The sequence below is a fragment of the Anabrus simplex genome, chromosome 9 (genome assembly GCF_040414725.1).
Source record: "Anabrus simplex isolate iqAnaSimp1 chromosome 9, ASM4041472v1, whole genome shotgun sequence".
Lineage (NCBI taxonomy): Eukaryota > Metazoa > Arthropoda > Insecta > Orthoptera > Tettigoniidae > Anabrus > Anabrus simplex.
The window spans coordinates 73,622,755-73,650,568 of record NC_090273.1 but is presented as its reverse complement, the minus strand read 5'-3'; the positions used below and the strand labels follow the sequence as shown (position 1 = coordinate 73,650,568).

The 27,814-nt window shown below is 38.0% G+C and overlaps 1 protein-coding gene across 3 annotated transcripts in view; it reads right to left on the bottom strand.

Moving 5' to 3' along the window:
* Nucleotides 1-242: 242 nt before the first annotated feature.
* The window catches only part of LOC136881219 (uncharacterized), a 59,849-nt gene continuing 32,277 nt past the window's right edge, over nucleotides 243-27,814 (bottom strand). The window contains exons 6-8 of one of the 3 annotated variants that reach the window (XM_067153948.2): nucleotides 23,986-24,080; nucleotides 13,223-13,303; nucleotides 243-755 (exon numbers count right to left, since the gene is read on the bottom strand). In XM_067153948.2, the coding sequence (XP_067010049.1) occupies nucleotides 13,227-13,303; nucleotides 23,986-24,080 (172 nt within the window). In that variant the 3' untranslated portion in view covers nucleotides 243-755; nucleotides 13,223-13,226. Of the gene's footprint in view, nucleotides 756-5,736; nucleotides 6,097-13,222; nucleotides 13,304-23,985; nucleotides 24,081-27,814 lie in introns of those variants that run through there. The other 2 variants (XM_067153946.2, XM_067153947.2) reach the window with 2 other exon arrangements.

Below are 27,814 nucleotides of genomic sequence, written 5' to 3'. Positions count from 1 at the left end.
CATTAGAATTCAATGCTACCATGATTAAATGTTGCATCTATTTCGCTCTTGTGTTGCTAGTCAACCTTAGAATCACTTGACTTCACTTGACTGCTATGACACTAGGATTGAAACTCCTCCACGAACCAACAGAATCGAAAGTTTCTTCACTTTTTTAACAGAATTTAATTCTAAAAATAAAAATTTAGTAAATATTCATAAACCACATTTATTAACACATCCAGAGCCAGTCCCACACAAAACGAAATATTTGCACACTCATTCATTCATGCACTGGTACAATAAAGGACTTAAACAGTAAAGAGTGATCAGAACTGGAAGCAGTCATTTTAATGTAAAATACAAGATTTATATTATTCTTCCCAATTTCATGTAAAATGTCACAGAAGAAATTACATAAATATTCTACACAAAATTATCGTGTGTGATGTACAATTTACACTTTTCAAAAAAGTAGGACAGAGAAGAACAATCTTTTTTATAACAAAAAATTGACAAAACCATTAACAAATGTACAGTGGTAGCCAAAAGCAGCATATCTTGTATCAACTGATGGAATCAACATATTTTTTAGAAGAAATACAAAACTATTAGAAATTGTCATTTGTTTAGCAGTGGACAGAGTTCTTTTACAAGATTTCTTTTTTTCATTTTTTAAATGCTTGTTCTATCTCCTTACATTTGGAAAATCTCAATGGGTTAAGTGCCACCCTGTGTAACTTCCTTGGCAGTGTAGTTCATATTGGTTAGTAAACCTAAATGGAAAGGGTAGAACACAATAAAATGCAACAGGACAGAAAAACACTTCTGTGACACAGTTCCACAAAGGCTTTTTAACACTGTGTGGCTAGGACATACAATAAAAATAAACATTATGTAAAAATGAAGAAAACATTCATTTGCAAGGACAGTTTTGTGATGTAACAAACAAAAGTGTCAAAGATATTGCAACTGATCTTGTACTCATTCCCTATATAATTTAGGTTGTATGCAACCTTTTTATTGCACAACAAATGCACTACATCCTGCTTATACACAACATGCAAGTCCCGTTCCTCCTTGTTGCACCACTCGAAAGAAAGCTGGCATACGGAAAGAAATGTTGCACTGTGTGTTTATACCATACAAGTTTCGTGGCCCAATTTTATGCACATACAACTCATGACGTCAGCTGTTGAGTGTGATTTGGAGAGCATGTTATCTGATAAAGTACTGTCTGCAGCTTGCTAATTATTTATTTTACTGTGGGAAGGAAGCAAAAGATGTGGGGGGGAGGGGAAGGAAATAAGTGAGAAAACGAATTTGAGTCCTCAACATAGCAGAGTTGTCAATAATGTGCTAAAAGAGCTGCATGTGGAAGACCTAACTGTCTAAAAAAAAAATGAACTGCAAAGGTCAGGCAGTGACTTTGATTTTTGTTCTGTAAGATCTCTTCAGCATGTACTTTGTGTACTAGACATGAACTAATTAGCTGATTTCATCTATTCACCTTTTAATTCCTGATCTTATTGCTCTCATTTTGTTCTTTTCGTTTGTAAACCCAAACGTCAATTTGTGAATCATTTGTTTAACTTCATCCAGTAACATGTTCAGCTCGGTTCTAATTTCATTTAAATCGTTGTGTCTTTCTTTTATTCCTATAATTCACTATTTGAACAATTCATAATCATTATTTTGATTCAATTAATGCTATCAACTTCCTCATCATCGCCCTTGTCATTGAAGCCTATTCATACTTGAATAATGTATGTTATTTTGTTCACAGTAACTACAAAATAAATACCTCACTTTTACACTTTCAGTAGAGCTCGTAATCTCTCAGACACCTATCCCAAACCAGACAATGAACAGGAGCAAGTTGCATCACAGAAATTATCTAAACTGTTCAAGTCACTTCAGATGGCACACCTCTGTCTCTTCCTCTGCATACACCATACCACTCAATTATGTGCAACTTGAAAGATGATGCTACTTGTTTAAAGGGACCTGACATCCAAGGTCATCGACCCCTGCAACTTGATATTTGACAACAGTTTACATTGAGAAACTCAACTTTTCTTGTGCACTCGAAGCTGCAAGCCATTATGTTGCATAGTGGACGAGTATCTTATGGTTGATGACTATGAGCCCACTCAACCAAATTCACGCATATTTCATGATTATGCTCATCATTTAACGAAATTCACTGTTGAACTAAGTCAGTATCCCTAATAAAGAGTATTATTCCAACAAATTAAACACTATGGTAAAATAAGTAACAATCAGTATACAGTAGCACGTCTTAAACTAGCCTTTAACATGAATACATTGATCAAACAATAAAAACGGTGAACACAATTAATATTTACAACTAACTGTAAAAATACAACACATTACAGCCAACTGAGGACATCATAATCACTGATTCGCAAATTCTCTAATAAAAATCATTTTAACAGTGTGTACTATGGTTACACAGGGTACATCATACTATTTACATGTAATGGCTGATCATACAGACCAAAGCAAGCAACAAGGCAGTAGCTATCACCTAATGAACTCACTCGTGCAGTTTGTCATCTACTTTATGGGCACCAACCCACAACTCAGATCTGGGAGGAATTTCCTACCTAGAAGACCGGCTTTGGAGGGAAACCCAAATAGAAATCATACCACTAAACAGAGGAACGAACTTTTACAACTACAACGTCCAGGTCAAAGAAGAACTAGGTTCAGTACTAAACAATCCCACATGGTGTGGACAACTTTGAACCACAGGAAAGTGGGTGTGCTATGATGTAAGACTAACATGCAGAGCTGGGTGGCCTCTAGTGATGGGCAACGCTCTCGCTCGATACTCTCGAGACTGACGTCACGGATCTAGAGACCGATTCTCCTGTGTTGCGATCTGTGCCACGTCCCAGTAACTACGAGTGTAAACTTTATAGTATCCCGTAAGCAGTTATTCCATGAGATAACGTGTGTGCCGGTAAATTTTGTCAAAAGCCTGGAAAAGTACTGCATGTTGAACTATGAGCCCCTTAATACCATTAATGAAAGTGAAAACAAAATGTCAATATCTTAAACTGATCAGTATACTAAACGGTTCAAGAGATATTTCAGGTGGACATCTTAGCTGAATAACCCTTATGTTATAATTTGTTAATAACTATAGATAGGACGTACACCTGCCTGGATACCTCGCAACTGTTGTCATCAAGGTAGCTTCTTGAGGTGTATACCAGGCTGGAGGTGTTCTGTGACAAGTGGTGGGGTGGTGATTATTTTTTTAAGAGGAAGTACAACTAGGCAACCATTCTCTATACAACACTAAAAGGAGAGAAAGAATGGAAGGGATCCAACACTTTGAAAAATGAAGGTGTCAGCCAAAGGAAGACAAGGGCCACGAAGGGCACGGAAATGAAAATCGCCCTAGGCCTCAAGTGCTGTAATACCGTCGTGTACGGAAAAGATCAAGAGTTGACCAAGGGAGGTCGGATAGGATAAATGAAAGTGAGGAGCCTGGCACAAGTAAGTGGAAGCAATATCACGACTCAGCTGAGGGCCCCGTGAACGCCAACCCACGCTCCCAAGTTAAGAGCCACTTTTAGTCGCCTCTTACGACAGGCAAAGGATACCGTGGGTATTATACTGCCCCCACCCACAGGGGGTTTCTGTGACAATTCCCCTTCGTAGATATTATGCGTTTTTAAGCAGTAGCGGCGATTGGGAATTAGAAGTGAGGGGGCAAAACAAACTGCAGACAACAAAAAGTACCCAGGATTGTGGGATAATGCGACGGGGGTTGTACATAAAAGTGTGAAAAAAAAATCTACAAAATAGTAAGTTTTTGAAGCGCTCTAAGCAAATTTCGACAGATAAGTAACAGTTTACGAACTTAAGTGTGGTAATAAGAGATTCTTTGAGATTTTGATTCAATACTATACAATAAAACTTTCATCAAAGGAACAATTACAAATGTATTACAATTTAATAGGAGGTGTGATAATACAATTAAAATAATTTATTAATTGATTACATACTAAGAAACTGACTAAACAGACTGTCAGACTGACGAATGCGCACGGCAAGTGGGTGAATCATACCTGTGTCCATAACTCTGGCAAATAAAAGACTGACCAGCCTTAGGGCTGAGGACTCAACCTACATACCCTTCCTCACAGCACAAGCAAATGCAAAGTACTTCACTACTTGCTGTAGCGCTATACAAATCGGTTGCCCGCGACAAACGACATTTTGTGTGTATTTCCGCCAAAACGTTTGTAATAACTTAAGAAAATAGAGTAAGAGCTGAAAAGACAACAGGGCTTGAATAAATTGCTTTTAAAATTATTTTTTTTAATAATTACCAGTTTCAGCCGGCTAAAATGGAATACAAATGCAATGTTTTCTCCACAAAGTGAGGAGCAACTGCCTCCCGCCTATCATCGCTACTATTTTTAAGTGCCGGATCATCCCAGAAGTATTTCTGCTGACGTATTTTACTCCTTCTGAATAAACAACACAGCTGGCTGTGCTATGTCGCATCTTTTCAAAATAACGTACATCCATGACTTACGCTGCCCTTCAGACATCTTCTTAAAGTCGTCGCAAACAATTGGACACAATTACGCATTGCACCATCCTATATCGAAGTACCTAATTATGACGCAAATACTCTACGACATTGTAAGGAATTATTTTAGTCGCCAAAATATCGGTAAAAACAAACAGTGGTCATATGATATTGAATGTGGGGTCAGATAACAGTGTACACCTACCTGTCGAAAGAACTGGAGGAAACTCAGGCATTTTAGATTACACGTTCCACTCATGCATAATGGTGGTTGCATATGCAGCAAGGCGCATCTTGTCCCGTCTCGAGTTCGAATAATGCATGTCTACAGTAGCCGTCAGTTTCTGTACTTAGCCTGCTCATTCGTGTACTCACTGCTGCTTACAATGTCAGAATGCTTATCCTTTATAATTATGTTATACTGTGTCAAAATAGACGTCGGTAGAAATGAAACAAATGAACGCCCTAGCTGCTTTTTGACACGTAATGACAGCATGGAGAAGGCCCATGGTTGGCTATTCGCATACTCTGCACCTGTAGGCTACCTGTAGGCCTACAACACGCTGCTCGCCACACAATGCAGGGACAACGCTCTTCAGATCTCTCAAAATTTCTCGCGAGGTATAGTGTCTGCGCTAGTCTCTAGAAATTTCGAGAGAAATCCCGAGACCTCGTCTCAGACTGCCCATCAATAGTGGCCTCTGCATATGTTCAGTGCGAGTGTAGTGCTGAGCAAGATTCAGAACATTTGATGATCTTCCGACAGGTAGAACATCCCAGATCAGTTGCAAATACTGCGCAAGCCAGTGATGTAGCCATATCTGCAGCTAGATTTTGAAGAATTGCAGTTGGATCAGCCATGAACATGTACTGCTTCAAGGAGGGCAATTTCAAAGGCATGTTGCAAAAATTCTGTGGGTTGTCTAGAGTACCATACATTTGCAAGAGATGGAAGGTGTTGCTAGACATCCTAGTACAGGTTATTAAAGGGAAGCAATTCTAGTACAGGACCATTTAATGCAACTACATGCACTGTAGCCACTAAGCCACAGCATCATAAGTACAGGTAGACTTTTAGAAGATACTTTCAGGTCTCAATGCCCAAAGAAAACAACTCTCTTGATAAGATAATGTTGTATGTGGAAGTAGTTTGCAACAGACCCTGTCCACTGGCAGTAATCCTGCATTCTTCCAATGAGTCCTGCTCTTGCCTGCATGATTAAGGTGGTCTCCAGTGGGTATGGACAAGACCAGAACATTTCCATCCTGGAGCAATTCAAACTACTGTTGCCTGTGGAGAAGGTCCATCATAAAGCCATTAGCTTGGATACAAAAATGATCTAATTATCACTCAAAATAGGGCTTTGAGAACAAGACGATTCTTTGATGAGATCATGGTGCTGTATGTTATTCCACAACACAAGGAACTTGGATGCACTTAATGCACCAGATTTCACAGGGTCAATATTGTCACAAGTGCACCATTAGCCAATAACCGAGTAGCCACCCACGTGTCCACTGTTCAGCCATATACGATGAAACTGTTCGAAAGATAAAGCAAGAGATTAAAGACAGTCCTATTTGAGTTTCCATTTATGAGACAACAGACAAAGAAGGCAGGCTAATTGGCAACGTAATCACTGGTTTGTTAAGCGAAGATTATTGTAAACTGATTCTCTTACACTGTGATGTTCTAGAAAAGTGCGATAACAAAACTATAGCAAAACTGTTCAATGAGGCCATGGGTATCCTCTGGCCACAGGGTGTTAAGTATAACAAAGTGTTACTTTTCATTAGCGATGCCAATATGATAAAAGCCGGAGAAGCATTATGTGTTGTATATCCTAAGATGACTCATTTAACATGTGTAGCACTTGCCTTTCATCGTGTGGCAGAAGTGGTAAGAGGCAGTTACCCCAAAGTAGATTTATTGATTTCCTCAGTGAAAAACATTTTTCTCAAAGACCACAGAAGAGTTCATCTTTTGAAAGAAATGTACCCAGAGATTCCATTGCCACCTAAGCCGATTCTAACTAGATGGGGTACGTGGCTGCAAGTGGTTAAATATTATGTTGAATATATAGACTGTTTTAAGAACGTTCTGCATGCCATGGACTCTGAAGATGCAGCCTCAACTGAAGCCGCAAAAACAATTGTATGCGATACAAGTGTGAGAAATGACTTATGTTACCTTCAGCATAATTTTTCATGCATCACAAAAACACTGAAAAGGCTCCAAAAATCACATCTCTCACTTTCTGAAAGTTGTGAAATTGTGAATAAAACTGTGGAACAACTAAATCGTGGTACAGGTAAAGTTGCAGATGTAGCAAACATGAAGATGGCCACTGTACTTTCAAAGAACCCTGGATATGAAGAAATAACAAAGGTTGCTGCAATGCTGTGTGGAGATTTAAGTGTAAAATTAACATTGGATTTAACCCCAGCAGATATTGTGAAGTTGAATTAATGCCCCCATTACCTCCTCCAATGTTGAACGCAGTTTCAGTCAATATAAATCTGTCCTTAGAGATAATAGGAGAAGATTCACTTTCCAGCACTTAAAAGATAGTGTGTTCTTCAAATATATTAAAATGAGAAGTGCAACTTTACGTTGCATGTAGATCTACTTTGTTTAGTTTCTTTGAACTTCGATATTAAATAGAAATTAATGTTATATGTGTAATTTTAAGTCCATATATAATTCCATATTTCAATAAAAATAACTAAATATATATGTACATATTTCAATAATTATTAGTACATATAAATCCGTTCCCTGATGATGATGATGATCAAACAATTTACTATAATTGTTGTAAAAAAAAAAAACACAGGCAAAACAAGTGACTATAATTGTTGTAAAAAATACTCAGGCACATGAATATAGCGGAAGGGGAATGGAAATGGCCATCTTAGTTGAAATGTTGTATCTTCAGCATGGCTTTTCTCTGTAATTAAATTACATACAACAAATGATCATAGACCTTGCAACATGTAGTCAGTTGTGCATGGACAGGACGAATCGAAGGAGGCTCGTAAACACCCGCACCCTGCTTGCCGGAGCAGAGAAATGGTTATGTTGACGACGTTGACTCCCAAGGAACCTAAAGCACTGATCAGGTCTTTGGCGTGATGTCATATGTATTATCTTCATTATTATTTGAACAGTATATCAGAGCTGGTGTACAAACATCACAGGCAGCAACTACTGTACTAAAAAAAAGACAGGATCAGAAATTACATTTTCTTTGGCAGTGTATTAGTTCCTTCAGAATAAAGAAACCTGTAAGACTTGGTTCTCTTTTTTTTTTTTTTCATTGTCGTTTAATACATTTATTCAAATATATAATAATAATAATAATAATATATTCATAATAATAAATTTCCTTCAATTATTAATGACTTAAGAAATGCCCAGACGCAAAGAATTTTCTCTTGAAAGGGATTTTTTCATGTGCCAGTAAATGTATTAATATGAGCATTCCACACTTAAAATTCTCTTTAAAAGCTAATTAACTATGCTCCGTAACCTGAGCATATGGAAGCAAGTGCTTAACCAATTATTCTGCAGAGCAAGTCAATTAAAATATGTTTCAGTGTATTTATGCAAATAACTTCTTGATGTTGGAACATTTACAATATCAATATGTTTTCTGTATTACTTACCAGCTATAACGTAAAGCTTGGCTTTGCAAGAATAAATATTTTGACACTTAGCCCATTCAGTGCTTTGACTCGAAAAATGTTTAGTTGCCATTCCAAAAGCTATATATTACACTGGAATGCAAAAATAGTTTGTGTTTTTTTATTTTTTTTATTTTTTTTTTTTTGCGTCGCTTCGACACAGATAGGTCTTATGGCGACGAGCAAAATAGTTTACCATAATTTCCATTCTAAACTCTTCCACTGTTAAAAGTAATGCATGCATTACTTCATACGGGCACGGCTCAATTGGGGAGCTTGCTTCCAAAAGGGACCAAATCCAACAACCTTTTTTTCAGAAAAGATCAAAAATTTCCTTTAAGAATACTAATAGTTTTAAATGCAATGAAGCATTGAATTTATACATTTCCTAACATTTACTTGTACTTCCCTCTCTCTAATGATGGCCTCGCTTCCAAAAATTAACAAATTTAAAATTGATCTGGCACGCGTAGTCGCAGAGTAAATCGACATTAACCTTCAGAGTGCTATTACAACACAGTCCACCATGAGTGTCACCAAACTGTAAAGCTACTGAGGAAAAGATGCACTGCTTCACGCGCAACTTTTATTTCCACATCTGAACTGTTTGAGGCGCTATTGACCTAACAGTTCCTTGCTATGTGAACACCTTTTTAGTTCCACCTTCCAGTCATTTGAAAGAAGACTTACCTGCTGTCTTGTAATAGTCTATAGAACCTTTCACTTTACATTTACTATGGTGAGAATACATGTGTACACATGTATAAAATGGAACCAATAGAATGAGAGAGCATGTGTTTAAATTGACTCAGGGCTTTGATGTACAATGAGGGTAAATTGTGTGAAAATAACTTGGTACAGAGGTGTTCATGCATCTGGAAATACAAAGCAATTAAAGCATTAAACACTGATTAAAATGTGAATGCATAGCAAGTCTTCCTTAATATTTTGTACCTAGTCTGGGTCTCTTCCTGTCTGGGGTGTAGGCTCAATTACGGTTTGCTACTGGTTTTATGTCGCACTGACTCAGAAACGACTGGGAAGGAAGCAACTGTCGCCTTAATGAAGGTAGCCCTAGCATCTGCTGGTGTGAAAATTGGAAATGACAGAAAACCATCGTAAGGACTGCCAACAGTGGGATTCAAACCAACCAACTCCCAAATTCAAGCTCAAGCCACATTACCTGAACCACACAGTCAATTCACTGGGTGGGACATCAATTAAATACATTAAAATTGTTTTGTTGTCCTAATAAACACAATTAAGTTTGTTATGTGAAATCATTAGTACCGTATTTACGTGAATAATCCCTGCATTTTTTTTTTTTTAATTTAGGCATGAAAATGGGGTGCGGGATTTATTTGCATCAAGGTTGGCAAGTTTCCGATGCTGGATGTAAAGTTACGCTTCGTGTAACCACAGATAGAACTGCCCCCATATGTCATATTTAAACGGAAAACAATTCAGGCTTTTATTTTAAAACTGCATTTATATTTTTAAAGAATAGTGTTTTATAGAGTAATTTAAATTCAAAATATCTCCATGTCATGATAGAATGCGTCTTCCAAAATGTGCAGGGGTAGCTTTCCCCACTTTCCTTTACTTTGGTGTGTCGACAGTGTGTTTCATAGTTGCTAAGTTCGAATGAAATCGTAATTCTTTTGTACTCGACGTTTTAAGGAACGCCACAATATCACGTAACAGGCAGTGTGCGGAGAAGCAGAATCTGTGAACACACGCGATGCCGACAGCTGGCTAAAAAGCCACTGAGTTATCCAAGTGCGTTATTTGAATACTGTAAATGCACCTTGTTGGATACATTTTGGATTTTTTTTCAATGGCAATTGAAAGGTTTAAACTGTGAAACAATGTTAGTTGCATGCAGTAATGGGTCTTGAATATCCTGTGACGCGGCAAGGGTTGGCATTTTCGAAGCACGAGTTGGCAGTTAATTCAAAATCACGTAATTCGAAGTCAGATTTTTGCATCCCAAAGAGTTCGAAATAACGAGGTTTTACTGTATCGCAAAACTAACATCAGTGTTCGCCGGTGTGTCTGCTTCAAGTGTTTACTTTTCACGAAAAGAATTATTCACTGCCAGTCTTGTTAATATCCAAGTAAAAAGAGACCGCGTGTGAAGTGTTTTAGACGTGGAGTGTGAGGAATTTGTAAGTAATTTAGGAGAGGGTTCTAGTGATGCAAGAGACAACGAATCTTCCGATCTACAGGGAATCGAGCCTATTGCAGGTTCAGATTAATGAAATACCTAGGCCTACTTGATAATTTTCATGGCAGATATATTTCATAGCAATGATAATGTATTTTGATCATCTCAAATATGTTCAGGCAAAGCAGCTATATCCGTAAATTTACATATTCACATTTGCGTGAAGACCACGTGGACCTCGCGGAGTGTTATGGCATGTTTGTTTATGCCTACTTTACTCCTTCGATGGAAGGAATTTTAGTTCATTTCATTTTTTTCAAAATGATCCTTCCTAAAATTAGGGAGCGGAGATTATTCAGCGGCGGGAATTATTCGCGTAAATAGAGTACTTTGTAAAAATTATTATCATTTACGTAAAATACAACGTAGTGTTCCAGCACACGCTGCATGTGTGTCCTCTTTAGCAAATTTTTTCTTCCACTTTTTCTCACTTTCACATCATTCCTATATTTTTCATTCATAGTTCGTCCATAAACTCATCCAATACAACCGATTCCATACTGAACATTACAATGTGCTCAAATCAAGCAGCAGCAGTAGTAGTAGTAGTAGTAGTAGTAGTAGTAGCAGTAGTATGGCCTCAGCTACCATCTTGCAGACGTTTTGATTGGACAATTTAGACCATCTGCCTGTTTATATTTTTTTCACTTCATAATTTATTCAGTTAGGTATTAATTACGTTTGTATATTATGTAAATGACTTACTCAGTTAAATTAATTGTTATTCTCCCCGAGATTCCACAAGTTTAATTTGTAACTGTGATGTTTCTGACTCAACTGAATACCCTAAATATGTACACATCATCAGCCTCCAAAATGGATATGGTAACACAACCAAAGCCAGCCATCTCACAGAATGAAGGGACTGGCTACATTTCGTTAACAGATTGAAGGTGAATGTGGTACTTTCTGCTAGAAATTACTGGCACCTACAAATAAATTCCAAGGATGACTTCCGTATGTATCCCCTTTTTTTTAAATTCTGGATATGGTACCTTTTTGGAATAAAGCTCTGCAAATATCACAAATTACTCTTATAAATACTATTTGGTAAAAAAACAGCAACATAGAATATGAAAAGAATTACAGTAGAATCTCGATGCATCGTTCCCGGAACTGTCGTTTTCCCGTATTCATCATTCAATTTATTCAGTCCCAAAAATGTTCCATATAAACCAATGTTAAACTTCCCCACATCTATTGTTCCTCGAACTATTGTTTTCTCGCATCAATCGTCGAAAAATTATTTGTCCTGGGTCACAATTTTCCCGCATGGATCAAACGTACGTAAGAAAAATATACGCAAGTTTTTTGAATTTAGAGGGACTGCTCAATACTCTTAGCATATAATAGCAGCAACCTGTTAAGCAAGAATGTACGAGCAATTCTTGAACAAAGATCTTGTAAGCTGGAGTGCTGTGTGCAGGTTATTCACACGCACCCTCACTACGAGCCTCCTGGTGCCAACGCTTCTACTTGACCAACTAACCGACCCCTTGAAGTATTCTTATTTACAAGAATTAAAACGTAGAGTGTGTAAAACTCAAATTTGCCACCATTTTCTGTGCTGGTGTAGGCTGGCTAGGGCTGCCAACATCGTTGAAAATAAATAAAAATCACACAGTGCGCCAGATACGTTTTAATTAGTCACAGGGTGATAAATCGCGTTGTACCTTGTGGGGTGTGTGGGACGCTAGAGGTCTGTTAACTGCTTTGCTGCCCTCTGCCCAACAGTCTTGTTACAAGCCGGATATAACCAAGCCTAATCCTTTCTCATAGCCTAGTCGTGCAACTAGTTCCTAAGTTGGCAGCCTCGCACAGGCTGCTGTGACATCGTTCGAGACAAGCCACGTTGTATTTCTACTCTGTTACATCGTCTGAGAAAAGCTGCGAGAGCTGTGCAGTGTTGTGAATCTAACCTATCTCTCGCGAAGAGTCTACGGAATATTTTCCTAAATACAGGTTATAGCCGTAATATCCACGTATATCCTTAGTTTGCAATAAGAGAACTGAACTTCAAGGTTTTCAACTATTACAAAATGTGTAAAGAAAAGTGAAACGAAACGGTGTAAAAGTCACGCTTTTTATTTGCATCGCGTAGGCCTATATCATGGTTGCAATATTTTGATACTGTTATGTATCGTATGAGCTAAATGGTTAGCGCGTGTTGGCCTTTGGTTCAAGGGGTCTTGATCGCGTCGAGGATTTCAACTTTCCTTGGTTAATTTCAATGGTTTGGGGACTGTTCGTTTGCAAAATTAAATATTAGAATTCATCTTAGATAGGGCTGCATTTTCATATGCGCGTAGATCGCCCGTCACGCAACAACTCGAAAGACCTGCACCTGGCTCCGGAAGCCACGCACCATTTTTGTTGTTTTTATAATAATAATATATTCACATAACGAAAAATGACGAAATACAGTACCCGTATTTTATTATTTTGCCTTCCCCCTACTTTTTATGTTGCCCGCATTTATAGTTTCCTGCATCCGTCGTCGTTTTCCCCCTCCCCTTCTGATAAACGATGCATTGAGATTTTACTGTGTTATCTTTACAATGAAAGTATGTATATAACTTGCTAAACCTATCATTACCCATTCATACAACAAGGAATACAAGGTACCACAAAATCAGATGCACAATCGTTATCTACAAAGATATGAAACATAATTTAAACAATTATCTTACAAAAATCTATAAATAAAATAGTTATTACACTTTGAATACATCAGGTATGCTCTGGTTACGTACACTATCATCGCTTTCTGAAAGCAGTAACGATCGTCTGGGTGATCTCCAGTGCTTCAACTAATTCTTGACGGGTTTTGGCACCTGCAAAATTTCAACATCACCTGTTCAGACAATGCAGAGCAATTTTGAGCGAAAAGAGTGACACCAGTACAACAAATGTTTAGAAAAAATATCTTTGCACTTTAATGTACATATTGATATTTTTAACCAACAAAATACAGTGAACCTTCAATTCTATGTAAGACAAAAAGAAGAACTGAGCAATTAGAAACAATGATCTACATACATCTTTAAATAAAATGAAAGTAATTTTAACACATACAATTTTTCCTGGGTTAAGCGTTCAGTTAGAAACAATGATCTACATACATCTTTAAATAAAATGAAAGTAATTTTAACACATACAATTTTTCCTGGGTTAAGCGTTCAGTATTACGCTTCTCACAGTTGAGATATTCATTTTTTAACAGGTTCAATCTTTATTTCACTTTTTTTTTATTATATAAGGAAAACACCAGTCAAAGCAGCTCTGACTAACCAATGGTGATAATGGTGGTGAATAATGGTAATACTGGGCAACCATCCTCTCTTAAACTAAATGTAAACAAAAATAAACATTAAATATGTTTTCAATGTATGAATTTTGAAAATGTTGGGCAAAAATACTACATAAGTTAAATGATTTTAGAAAGCTGAAATAAGACAATATATATCTAAAGCAAATACAAGTTCACTGAGTAACAGAACACTTGAATTGTATATGTACCTGACAAGTCTACTGACATACATAAAGGAAATGAAATCAGTAGAAAGCACATCACCAGCTTGTACAAGTTTGAACGTTCCCGGTCGACCGAAGTTCCATCTTAGACAAGAGAGATCCACACACTTAGTGAGGAAGTGGGTTGCAATAAAATCAACACCACATTAGCACAATGGAAGGTGTGTGTAGATATTCCATGACCTATCCACAACCAGCACAAAATTATGCCGCAACCACCAACCCCCACCCTCCCTCCCTCTCTCTCTCTGGTGACTGCCATCACACCACAGTTGCCTTCTCAACACATTGAGTCACAGCCAATTCTTCACCCCTCGGTTCCCAAAAGCACAGGCTTTTGACACTTATTTCCAATCATTCTTTACATGATCTTTAAAGATATATATATTTTTAATCAAATTACGATAAGTAAAAATCACATAACGATGGCCTAGAATGAATACCTCGTATCTCCCAAAGTTCTTGCCATCCAGTATTTCCCTTATGACTGGTTACGCCTCCCAGCCACACATGGATATGCAGTCCATCAGAACAATGTTCGTTGTGTTCTTTTTCCTATGCAGATGTGTGATGGAAAATGAACCTTACCGTACCGTACTATAGGAAAGTATGTTTGCATGACGTATTTACTAACTCCTAGAGTATAACTTTTATAAGGTTCATTTTACTTTACTAGGAAGCATAGGAAAATCTACCCAACGAACATTGTTCTGATGAACTGCATACCCAAATGTGGCTGGAAGGCGTGACCAGTCTTAAGGGAATTAATGGATAGGAAGAACTTTGTGAGATATGAGGTATTCATTCTAGGCCATCGATAAGTGTAATCTGATTTACTGATCATTTCTCCTATGGCTAGAGCCCCATGTGGATATGGATACCCGCGGATGCAAACTGTATGACAGTGTGGATAATTCTGCTGATAATTTCTATATAATGAAGTATGTTCATTTTCACTCAGGTATAATCTTATTTTTGCTTGTGGTTAGGTGACCCCTGACATTGGTATGGGAGAATGGTGATATATAAAGAGCCTCGAGACCATAAAGCGGTAAATCTAACTGTAACCTAACTGGCTCCTACCCACAATTAATGGAAAGAACAGAGGTCAATATGAATGTAGTTGTCGCAAGAGAAAATCTCTCAGAAACCCGTGATTGTGGGAGTTCTGGTGCCAGGTATCAGACCACCACCTTCACCCATTCCCTTTTCCAGATTCTCTCTGGGTAAGTTAATGTACCAAAGCCGTCCACATTTATCTTTCCACCACTCCTCTTCTAGTACTTTATTGCTATCGAATCCTCTATTTGCAATACAGTCCACAACAGAGCTCCTCCATCTCATTCAAGACCATCCCCTAGGCCTCTTTCCAGTCTCTGTATCCATGAATGTTCTCTTTGATATTCTCTCTCCTGGCATTCTAATCATGTGTCCAAAACCATTTCAGCTTTGCTATATCAACCTCTTCTTGAAGTTTACACACTCCCATGCTTCTCCTTGTTTCCCATTTCGTATTCTATCTCGTCTTGTCTTTCCCTGTATGCTCCTCAAGAACCTCATTTCAGCTGCTTGCATCTTACTTTGGTTCCGCTTAGTCAACATCCAGGCTGCTGAAGCATAGGTCAGTATAGGTTTAAAATAGGATGAGTATAAAACCTTCTTGCACTTCAATAGCACATCTTCGTGCCATACAATGCCTCTCACACACTAGTAGAAACTTGCAGACTGCTGTATTGTTAAATCAATTTCTCTATCCAAATTTCCATCTTGTGACATGCTGCCCAAATACTTAAAAATTTTCACTACTTCAAGGTGTTCATTTCCTACTTTTATCACTTCCCTGGATTCTCTGTTACCTCTCGTCATGATCGAAGTTTTACTTTTCGCAATACTAATCTTCATTCCAAAATTTATCTCCTCATTCCATAAATCAACTAGTGTCTGTACTTCCTCTTCATTATCTCCCCAAACTATAATGTCATCAACAAAGAGCATAAACTTTACTTGCTCACCCATCAACTTCTCCTTGATATTATGTAGAATTCTATCCATGATGATAATGAAGAGTAAGGGAGACAATTCACTTCCCTGTTTTAAGCCTGTCTCAACTCTGAACCATTCAGTTTGACCCACTTTGGTTCTAACACAGCTTTTGCAATTTTGATACAACGCTTTTACCATCTGCATTGTTTCATTCTCAATATATGCCTCTGTCAATGTTTTCCATACCAAATTCCTTGGGACACTGTCATATGCCTTTTCAGAATCTAGAAATGTTACTACCATGTCCTTTCCATATTCCCAATACCTTTCCATCATTAGATGTAATGTAAATATTGGGTCAAATATGAACCTGCCTCTTCTGAATCCATACTGGTGTTCTGCCAATTTTCCCTCTACTCTGTCTCTTATTTGTTTATCCAAGATTCTTTCAAGGATGTTAGCTGTATGAGGTATCAGTGTCATTCCTCTGTAATTTTCACATTGCTTCCTGTCTCCTTTCTTGAAAATTGGTATAATGATCCTTTTTGTCCACTCTTTTGGAACAGTCTTTTCTCTCCATATCACTCTGAAGAGACTATACAACCACTGTAAACCAACTTCTACTGCTGCTATTATCTTTTCTATGGTGACCTCGTCAATTCCAGCTGCCTTGCCTCGTTTCATTCTTTTATCTTCCATCTGCACTAAATCTGTTTCTTCGATTTCTCCTTGTACCGAGGTATTTTGCACGTTGTAAAGCTGTTTCCCCCCCCCACCTCTGCAATATATCCTGCTTCTGTGTCATCACTTCCTCCTGTTCATTTTTAATGAAGTTAGCACCTTCACCTGGGTTATTTTTTTCTATTCTACCCATTGGAATGCGATCTTTTTGCTTCCAGTTGTATCTTCTTGCAGAGATTCAGTGAATTTTCACCAGCATTTCTTTTTCTCTTCTTGAACCACCTTGAAACACTCCTTCTTGCACTGCCTGTATTCTGTTTTGCATTCTGTTGTTCTGTTTCTCAGCCATCTTTTCCAAGCTTGTTTCTTCCGTTTAACAATATCTTTTACCCTGTCATTCCACCAGGGCGTTTCTTGATCTTTCTTCCTTCCTGATACTCTTCCACAGATCTTTTCTGCAGACTCCACTATGAATGTTTTAAAGTACACCCATTCTTCTTCGACCCTTTTGATGTCTTCCTTAGGTATACTTGTTTTAATTTGTGTCTGGAACTCTTCATTTATTTCCTTCTCCTGCAATTTCCGCACCCTTAACTTTCTCTGCCTAATCTCAGTCATCATTTGTATCTTTCCCATCTTTAACTTAGCTATCACAACTCTGTGATCTCCTTCAAAAGATTCACTCGGGAGAGCTGTTACATCTACCAACATTTTCCTTTCTTGACCAAAATGTAATCGATCAGAGTTTTGATTTTGTTATGCCAGCTATATCTTGTTATCTTCTGACTGTTTTTCTTTCAAAACCATGTGTTACCAATGATCAGCTCATTTCTTCTACAAAAGTCTTACCAAAATATCTCCAGCCTTGTTTCTCTTCCCATATCCAAATGGTCCAATAATCTCTTTGTCTCCTTTCATTTTCTGACCTACTTGGGCATTCATGTCTCCTATGATCACAACTTGTTTGTCCTGTATATGGCCTTCCAGATATTCAAGGTATTCCTCTAGATCCATATCTGTATTTCCTGTTTGTGGAGCATACCCTTGAATTATATCTGTAACACGAGTTTCAAGTCTCATTCTGACCTTAATCAACCTATCATTTATGTTTTCCACCAATTCTAGGTATTTGTTTAGGTCTTTTCTAATTAAGAGACCTACACCATTTTTTGCTTCTCTTCCTCCACTATAGTTTAAGGTATATCCTTTCTTTTGTTTCCTCTCACCTTTTCCTTTCCATATGGTCTCACTGATTCCCAACAATGCTATACCATAAAATCTACAATTTCTTCCACTTTCCCTGTTAGTGTCACTACACTGATGGTCGCCATCTTGATGTATTTGGTTGCTGGTTGCCCATTTCTCACATTTCTCCCAGCATCACAAGAACTGCACATCGCCTGTGGGGAACACCCCAGCATTTTGCATGCCGCCTGCGGGAAACGCCATAACATTTTCCGAGGCTTCAGTACACTGGTCATCACCTAGGCTTTTATTACGATGGGTTCACCACTCCCAAAGGCATTTTAGAGCTACTGGCAGATGTAAACTTGTAGGCCGCTCCTAAAATGGAGAACAGACTCCTTTTATAGCCGCTCCTCTGGAGTACAGACGCTACAGCTGATATGGGGTTTCAGTGGCATTGCCTTCACTAAGGGCCCATTTCCCTTCTATAAGGACTCCTCCGCCCTTAGCCGTTGGTTCTTATAGTGAGTCAGGCTATTTATCGCTGCCCAACACTCGACACAGAGACACTGGCTGTATGGTTTACTCCATTACCATAGCAGATTTAACTGGCCAGGTATCAGACCTATTGTATTATATTAATAGATCTATCCATTTCAAAACCTTGGGTGTAATATACTGCAGTTAAATATTAACAATATCCGCAGATAACCATTCGCGGATGCAGATAATATTTTGTATATCTGCGCAGGGCTTTACCTACGGCACTCTCAGTTTCCATTTCAGTTCTGACAAATCACGGTGTTGGTGGCAATTTTATGAATAAATAAAAATGAATAATATGAGAACACAAAGAAAACAGTTGCTTCAACATCTATCAAGTAGACGCGAGGAGATCTTGCCAAGTGACAGAGTATGTCTTGTATTTCCTAATACTTCTCTAACTTGTCAACAGACCGACCCACCGAGCAAGTTGGCCATCTGGTTAGGGCCAAGTACCTGTGAGCTTGGATTCTTTTCTTTCTTTTTTCTTTTTTTTTTTTTTTTTTTTGCTAGTGGCTTTACATCACACCGACACAGTTGGGTCTTATGGCAACAATGCGATAGGAAAGGCCTAGGAGTTGGAAGTAAACGGCCGTGGCCTTAATTAAGGTACAGCCCCAGCATTTGCCTGGTGTGAAAATGGGAAACTATGGAAAACCATCTTCACGACTGTCTACAGTGGGATTAGAACCCACTATCTCGCGGATGCAAGCTCACAGCTGCACGCCCCTAACCGCACAGCCAACTCGCCCGGTTAGCTTCGATTCAGGAGATGTTGGGACCCACTATCGGCAGCCCTGAAGATTGTTTCCCACACCAGACAATTGCTGTGGCTGTACCTTAATCCACAGCTGCTACCTTCCCAATCCTATCCCCTTGCCATCCTTGCATCGCCAAAAACCTTTTGATGTGTTACCGCAACATTAAACCACTAGCAAAAAAAGAACCTTGACCTATACTTAAGGGACATACAAGCAATTTAAGCAGCCCCAGTCAGGTGTGGGCTTCAATGCGTGAATTGTTCTTGGCTTGTTGGGAATTTGGACATTTAGACACTCCAACTCCCAGGACTTTCAGATGGTTCGGAGAAAAGAACAAACATCCCTAGTACATACATTCACAGATCTAGGTGGTAATAGTACTGCTTCTTTAGTAGCCTAATTTACCAGTTCATATCCTGAAATCCCCATGTGACTAGGACTGACTAGCCAAGGAAGAGATTACAGATAAGGAATCTTAGCTTTGGTATTGTTATTCCAGCGTACACCTTACTGAAGACTTACAGCTGACCGCCAAAATGCTCATCTACAGCTACAACATCTAGTTAGAATTGTTGTTAATTGGAAGAAATCAGAGGCGTTTACTAATAAGCTGGTTATTAAAAAAATGTGAATTGTAAATGATGTGTTAAAAAGCAAAACAATTAGATATCAGCCCCCTAAGACGTCAACTGAAGATGAGCTAGTGTACCCCCACAGAGACTCATGGTTATCAATTAAAGAAAAGAAAGGGACACAAAAAGAAGAAAAATGATTACTCTTCAGAAAAATTCTGTAGAGGTATAAAGATAACATGAAATTAGACACTGGTGTCAACAACAAAAGAAGAGAACGGGGAATGCCACTCCCAGCCTAATGCTCCCAGATTGGCATCAACTCAAGGTCTATCAGTAATGGATTGTTAATTTCTAGGAAACATTCTCAGAAAGCTTATTAGTTTTACACGACTGTTCATACAGTGGATCATACCTATGGTACCTCAAGGATTACATGGAATTCAAAGCACAAGGTTGTGAGACTAATCATTTCAAAAATCGCACGTACCTTACCCAAGATTCCAACAATAGCCGCCTTGGTAAGAGCCCAGTGATTATACCACTCCTATTATCACGCCTCCCATCCATCTCCGTATCATAACAGTTAGTGCTATTAGCTACCGTCCTTAGGGACCGGGTTCGATTCCAAATACTACCGGATTTAAGAAAGGCAGGAGAGCTGGCATGTGATTAAAATGGTACATGCAGTTCACCTCCACAGGAGGGGAGGTGCCTGAAAAGAGCTGTACCACCTACGGATAATGACAAGAGTTCATTTCATCATGCCTCCCAGTGAAAATGTATCATTTTTCAGGGATTTAAAAAAAATACAATCGGCTTTATATCGCACCGACACAGATAGGTCTTATGACGACAATGAGATAGGAACGGGTTAGGAGTGGGAAGGAAGCAGCCATAGCCTTAATGTAAAGCCCAGTGTGAAAATAGGAAATCATGGAAAACTATCTTCAGGGCTGCTGACAGTGCGACTTGAAGCCACTATCTTCGAATGCAAGCTCACAGCTGCGCGATATCAGAGAAAATTCTGTACTATACATGGCAGAGGAGCTTCATATGCCAACCAAATGAAATAGATGGAATAGACAGAACGATACTAGACGGGGAATTCAAATTATTTATACACATTAATGGAATCTCCACATTGAAATCTTCCTTCCGACATATCAGTAAAGAACATATACCAACAATTCCTTAGGATCTGGGTGTACAGATATCAAACTGCAACATTCATCAGCCTTTAAGCTGCTGCCTATTACACAATCAATAGGGACCGGATTTTTGGAAAATGCATGTGTACAGTGGATGTAGGTAGAACCTAACTTCACTAGGAAGGGATAGGAAGAAACTTGAATAAGCATTAAATAGTAAATTGTAAACTTTGGTTGAATTACATCCAAACTTAAGATTCATTTTTTTATATAATTTCTATAAAAGGTCAGGGGGTGTGATTAGCACAATGGCTCAGCTACTGGATTTATGCCCAGACGATTCTCGGTCGACCCTGGATTGGAATTTACACCTGAAAAACCATGTGACATTAGGAAGGACATCTGGCCTTAAACCCATCTCACCAAAACCTTCCTGAGAGAGGCAGAAGAAAGAAGCAATTTCAATGAAACGTTAAAAGGGTGATGTTTGAAGAAATATGCAAGCACAATCTTTACGATCTTATTTCTATAGCTGTAACTTTACTAACCCCCGTAAAAAATTACTATATAAATTCAGATACAGTAAAAAGGTTGTTAAGGCATTTCTGCAGGGGGCAACAAAAATGAACGTGTTAAGCGAGAAAACGTACTATTAAATATACGAATAAAAACTAACCAACAGGGATATGGAAACACTAGATATGATTTTTTCCGACATGAAGTCATTTTACGTCGCGTATCCGCGGGTAAAGTGAAAACTATATCTACCATTTCTCAAGATGAGGAAAGTATTAAAAGGTGCGAAAAACACGAGAGAACAAATATGAAAACCTTTTCTGCTGGGGCTTATAAAATAAGTGCACTGAATGGTGTAAAAAACACCAAACAACAAATATGAAAACATATGCACGAGGGCCATTAAAAATATTTAAGTACTATTGCAGATCACTCTCTTTCTAAAAAAATGTTAGTAGAAGCCTTTTATTTCGGAGCAGTGGATTGAAAAACATTTTCTGGTCACACTCTTAGACAATGAATTGGAGGTGATACTCAGCACTGTGCGACTGCGATAGAATGTCTTTGACCGCCATTTTGAAAATCGCTGACCAAGTCGAATCGATCGAGTCGAAACTCGAAGGTGCGAGTTCAACCAATACCAACTACAAGATCCAAGTTCCACTTCCTGAAAGATTTTAATGTCTCCATTAGAAAGGAACTTTACTTTTTCCGTATCCATACCAAGGTTTATCACAAGACAAGTTGTTGTTGTTTTTTTTTCTTTTTTTGCTAGGGGCTTTACGTCGCACCGACACAGATAGGTCTTATGGCGACGATGGGATAGGAAAGACCTAGGAGTTGGAAGGAAGCGGCTGTGGCCTTAATTAAGGTACAGGCCCAGCATTTGCCTGGTGTGACAAGACAAGTATGCACCACGCTAGTCAATTTTGCACGATTATGTTTCTAATCCAGATATTGGCAACCGTATCACGCGAAAAACTTCACTGTACCACTCAACACAAAATTAATTTCTAACGTCTGAATGGAATGCGAAATACAAGTACAAATAGACTCAATGTGTTAATCAGCAATCTTGGTGCTAACCAGCAAGCAAAAATTAACATTCCTGAGGCTCCCCGAACGTGCAACTTATCTTGTGAAGTTCAGGAATTTAAGGCCTTTTCCTGTAATCAGGCAACTGTGGCGACGGATCTTACCCAAGTTGAAAAGCATGTTTGTTTCACAAGGAATGACAAATAACATTTTCAGGGCTAGGAAAAATGTGATCATACTAAATGGTAATAGCAAAAATTTGTGACTTAAGTTTATTTACTTAAACATGATATGTGTTTGTATTATGCAGATTTTTTCTTATAACCCACACTACATGTTTAGGAGTTTCCATTTGTCCAAGGACTATCCACAGTTCTTGCCATTTGACAGAATCACAGGCCTTTTTGCAGTCAAGGAAAGATTTAACCAAGGTGATGTTGAATTTTCAGCTTTTCTCAATCAGTTGCTGTATACAGAGAATCTGCTCTCTGGTATTCTTTCATTTCACAAAACACGCTTGGAACAATTGTGATCGATCGTGGTTCCTTTCTGTGAAAGCAAAGTACTTTGCAAAGCATTCCCTTTCCCTGCAGTTTTGCCTAATTTCTTGTGGCATAAATTCCAAAGGATATTATGTCTATGCATCGATCAAAACATAATTAGTCCTGCTTTGTACTATTATGAATTTTCATGACTAAAGAAAGGACCAAGAGATTCTGAAGGTGATTGGGATCAGGTACTGAGAAATAATTATCTGCAATCTACATAAAAATCAGTCTGCAGTGATAAGAATCAAGGGCTGGAGAAGTTGCTGAATGGTATGGACGGAGTCTTGGGGGTGGAGTACAAGATTAAAATAAGTAAGTCCAAAACAAAGTAATGGACTGCAGTTGTACGAAGTCAGGTGATGCAGGAAATATTAAATTAGGAAATGAAGTCTTAAAGGAAATGGATGAATATTGTTACTTGGGTAGTAAAATAATTAATGATGGCAGAAGTAAGGAGGACATGAAATGCAGACTAGCACAAGCAAGGAAGGCCTTTTTAAGAAAACAAATTTGCTCACTTTGAATATTGCTATAGGAATTAGAAAAATGTTTTAGAAGACTTTAATTTGGAGCATGGGATTGTATGGAAGTGAAACATGGACGATAACTCGCTCAGAAGGAAAAAGAATATAAGCTTTTGAAATGTGGTGTTACAGAAGACTGCTGAAGGTGAAATGGGTAGATCAAATCACAAATGAAGAGATACTGAATCGAATTGGTGAGAGGAGATTGTTGTGGCTAAATTTGATGAGAAGGAAAGAGAAAATGATAGGACACATCTTAAAGACACCCATGACTTGTGCAGTTGGTTTTTGAGGGAAGTATAGGGAGTAAGAACAGTAGGGGTAGACCAAGGTATGAATATGACAAGCAGATTAGAGCAGATGTAGGATGCAGCAGTTATGTAGAAATGAAAAGGTTAGCACAGGAAAGGGTGGCATAGAGGGCTGCATCAAGTAAGTCTGCAGACTGATGACTCAAAAAACAACAACAAATAAAATACATACCAGTCATTACAACCTTCCCATTCACAAATATCAGCAATACTAGTCTTGGTTTCAGCATCCGATATATTAAACCAGGGAATATTTCTGGTTCATACCTGGAAAAAAAAAAAAATCTTCTTGAAGCATATATGGGGGAAAATCTACACATACATGGGATTATTTAAAGAAGACAGGGGACACGCTGGAATACCAAGATAGCAGCACAAATGAGAGGACTGTACCAATGTAACTTAACAACACAGCGATTCTTCTGCCGTGTTAAGAGCAATATTAAGCGAGCTTGTAGTTTTACACGGCTGTAAATACTGCCACAATAGTCACCTAATCTCTAGTTTTGTATGTAATCTAAATTGCAGACACAACCTTCATGGCTGGCAACTGTGCCTGAATTAACACGTCGACTGCCAGGACACACAGCAAGAAACATCCTGGTGGCCAAAATAATAATAATAATAATAATAATAATAATAATAGTAATAATAATAATAATAATAATAATAATATAAATTATTATAAATAAATATAATATAAATTATAATAATATAATATATAAAATAATAATATAATATAATATATATAATAATATATAATATAATATAAATTATTATTATTATTATTATTATTATTATTATTATTATTATTATTATTATTATTATTATTATTATTATTAACTTTACTGGCCACATTGGACCACTTGAGTCTTCCATGTACACTTTTTCTTTGAAGGTTGTACTGTTTGATTCTTCTTATCTGCCCAGTACTTCTTCATTCGTTCTGGTCACAGGGTTCTTAATTCATCTGAAATCTTTAAGGGCCTTCAGTGAATCATTTCAGTGGAAAATTTGTGATTAAGAAGGGTGGTAATTTTATTCTTGTTCTCTGCATCTGTAATTTCGAGTCCAACTGTTTTGAGATCCTCTTGAATTTCTTTGATCCTATGCCCTCCTGGCTTCTTTCCCAGTTTTCTCATCACTAGGTGTCCTAAAATGCTGTTTACTGGTAATCGTAAGATGTGAAAGAAACAAGAGATTCTTTTCTTCTTCATCGTGCTGGTAAATGGGTCGATCTCTCGATGGACAGTTTCATTGGGGAGGATTCTCCAGACTCCTTCAACCTGGTACTTTTTATTTACGAAAGTTCTAATACTTCTTCTTTCAGTTTCAAGGAGCTGATCAGTTCTTTCATTTTTAATTTGGAACAAGGTTTTCCAAGCATAAGTGGCTTCGGGCAAAGTTACAGTTTTGTAGTGTTGGATCTTGGTGTCCAGTGACAAGCATTTTTTGTTATAAATTGACCAGGTTAGAAATTGTGCTTTTTTTTTCATTTCATTGGTTCTATTTATCCGTGTTGCTTCCTCACTTATGCGTTGCATAACGATATCTCCAAGGTATTTAAATTGTAGGACTATGTTAATTGATCATTATGATGACTGTTTATGTCAAGGGGTTTCACTGGCATGATCTCATGTAAGTACCAAATACAATAAAAATTCCTAGCACCCCGAGGTACCGGCATGGTCCCACAGAAAAGTTCACTGTACGGTTTTGGCTAGATGGCCAGACCGGTACAATCTAGTGGTACTAGAAGTTTGTGTTGCTTGATGGTACTCATTGCAGCCAACAGCCTGTGCCACAATTTGTTTACTTGCACTTAGCACTACAATCCCATGGCGCTCACATTTCTACAGTACGCTCTGTGTGTGGGAGAGAGAGAGAGAGAGAGAAATACTTGCAAGATATTTCTACATTATTATACCAGTTATCAGAGAGTTTAGTTATCAAAACTGAAGCGTTTTCTTCACGAACTCTGAGAATAATGCCACTTTTAACGTCCAGTCTGAGAATTCTGGCAAGTACTGTCCATTTCAAGCTAATCTAATACGTTTTGCAAGAAAAAACAAATGCTTTATCAAACTCAATTTGAAACATATCAAAAATAAAAACTATAATTTGGAAAGCAAGCACACCAGGATTTCATGCAAGGCCATAGTGGTATACTAGCATAGCAAAGTCAACAGCTCAGCAGTCCACCGGCCTGGTAAGGGGGTCACTGGAGCCACTCTGGATTATTCTCTGATCATGGAGTCCAGCTCCCGCAATCGAGATGCAAGGCATGGGTGATACAAGTGGGCCACGTAACATTAAAAATCAGACGGTTCAACTTCAATAATGCTTATGTATATCGGCCCAGGTCAAAACACAAAAAATAAGCCAACAGTGTACAGATAGCAGTTGAACCACACCAAACGACAACAAAAGGTATTGAAACAGAAAGACTTCCAGCTCAAGACTGTGTTAACGAGCAACATTTCACAGTTTTTTTTTACTTTCATCATACTTTCTAACTTTTTAACTAACATTTCATTTTGTGTGTTTTCTATGGTTTTTAATGCATCATACAATATGTCTGAGGGTGACCCAATGCTGTGTCGAAACATGTCTACTTACATGTGAACTTTCATCTTAATTGGATGTAAAAATATATATAGTGTTGACTAGGAGGATTAAAATAGTTTTGAACAATTTTGTAAGAAGTTCAACCATCAATACGGATTCAACAACGAGATTCACAGTCTGTAAATGCACACTATTTAAAAAAGAATGACTCGTTTCATTCTTAAAAGAACATCATCAAATTCTATCAAGTCACACTCAAATATTTAGAAATAATATTTATTATCCCTGTTTAATATTTAGGAACTTAAATTCGAGAACTTATCTTATTAATGTCCTGCTTTGTCACCACTCCGGCATTACCTGCGAGGTGTTTGGATAACCGCTGCACTGTCATTGGCGTGGGTCCAATAGCTGTAGTCCACTACCTACTTTAGACACGCCATGTCACGTCCCTTGTGCCCTCTCCTTGGCACATCACTGACATGTTGTTTATTATTTTTATTCCTGTTGTTATTATTCTTTCTCATATTTCAAATCTTTTCGAAAACTATGCAAGGGTTCTTTTAATGAGCATCTTAATGATCACGTAATTTACGTTTACATGAACAGCTTTCATATTTTTTTATTATTTATTTAATTATTTATTTATTACCATCAATTTATTTATTTTACCAATTTATTTTGGGATACTCTAATGAGCTTTTTACCTCTCCACTTCCAATAACCGTGAAGTACTGCCTCGTCTAATATTAACAGACTTTTGAGTCACCCCGTATTTTCAACTTTTGTACACCTGTTCCGAGATAAAAGTCAAGCAAAAGTCAAGGCTGCATCAATCAACAAATACCATTAACATGTTGGGTGCCAATATTTTTTTAAATACAGTATATTGCTCTGTGGGCTAAAATTTTATTTTTACCCTCTGCAAACGGACACTTATATCCACTGTGGCACTCAACGTGTTAAAGGCAATGACTGATCCCTAGATATACTGTGTAGCAATGCGGAAAAGAAATGCAAGTTTTTAGATTTGGCCATCCAAGCTTATATCACTAATATGTAATAAAAGACATTTTTGGCAAAATGCATCAGTACTGTGTATGTGTATATATAAACGAGGGTTGGAACTTAAATAGTGGCAACACTGCTGAGAAGACGCTATGCAACAGAATCTAATATTGCCGCTGATAGCACACGTTGGTTACATACCTACCTTAAATCAGAGCAAATGGACTCGCCCTTCCCACATCACCTGCGTGAGTACAAGCGAGAGAAACACAGTCACTTTTGAGCTAGCGGTCTAAAGTAACGTCACTGTTTTCCAACCAGGAACAACGGAGTTGTTTTTTTTTTTGCGGCTTTACGTCGCACCAACACAGATAAATCTTACAGCGATGATGGGATAGGTAAGGCCTAGGAGCTGAAAGGAAGCG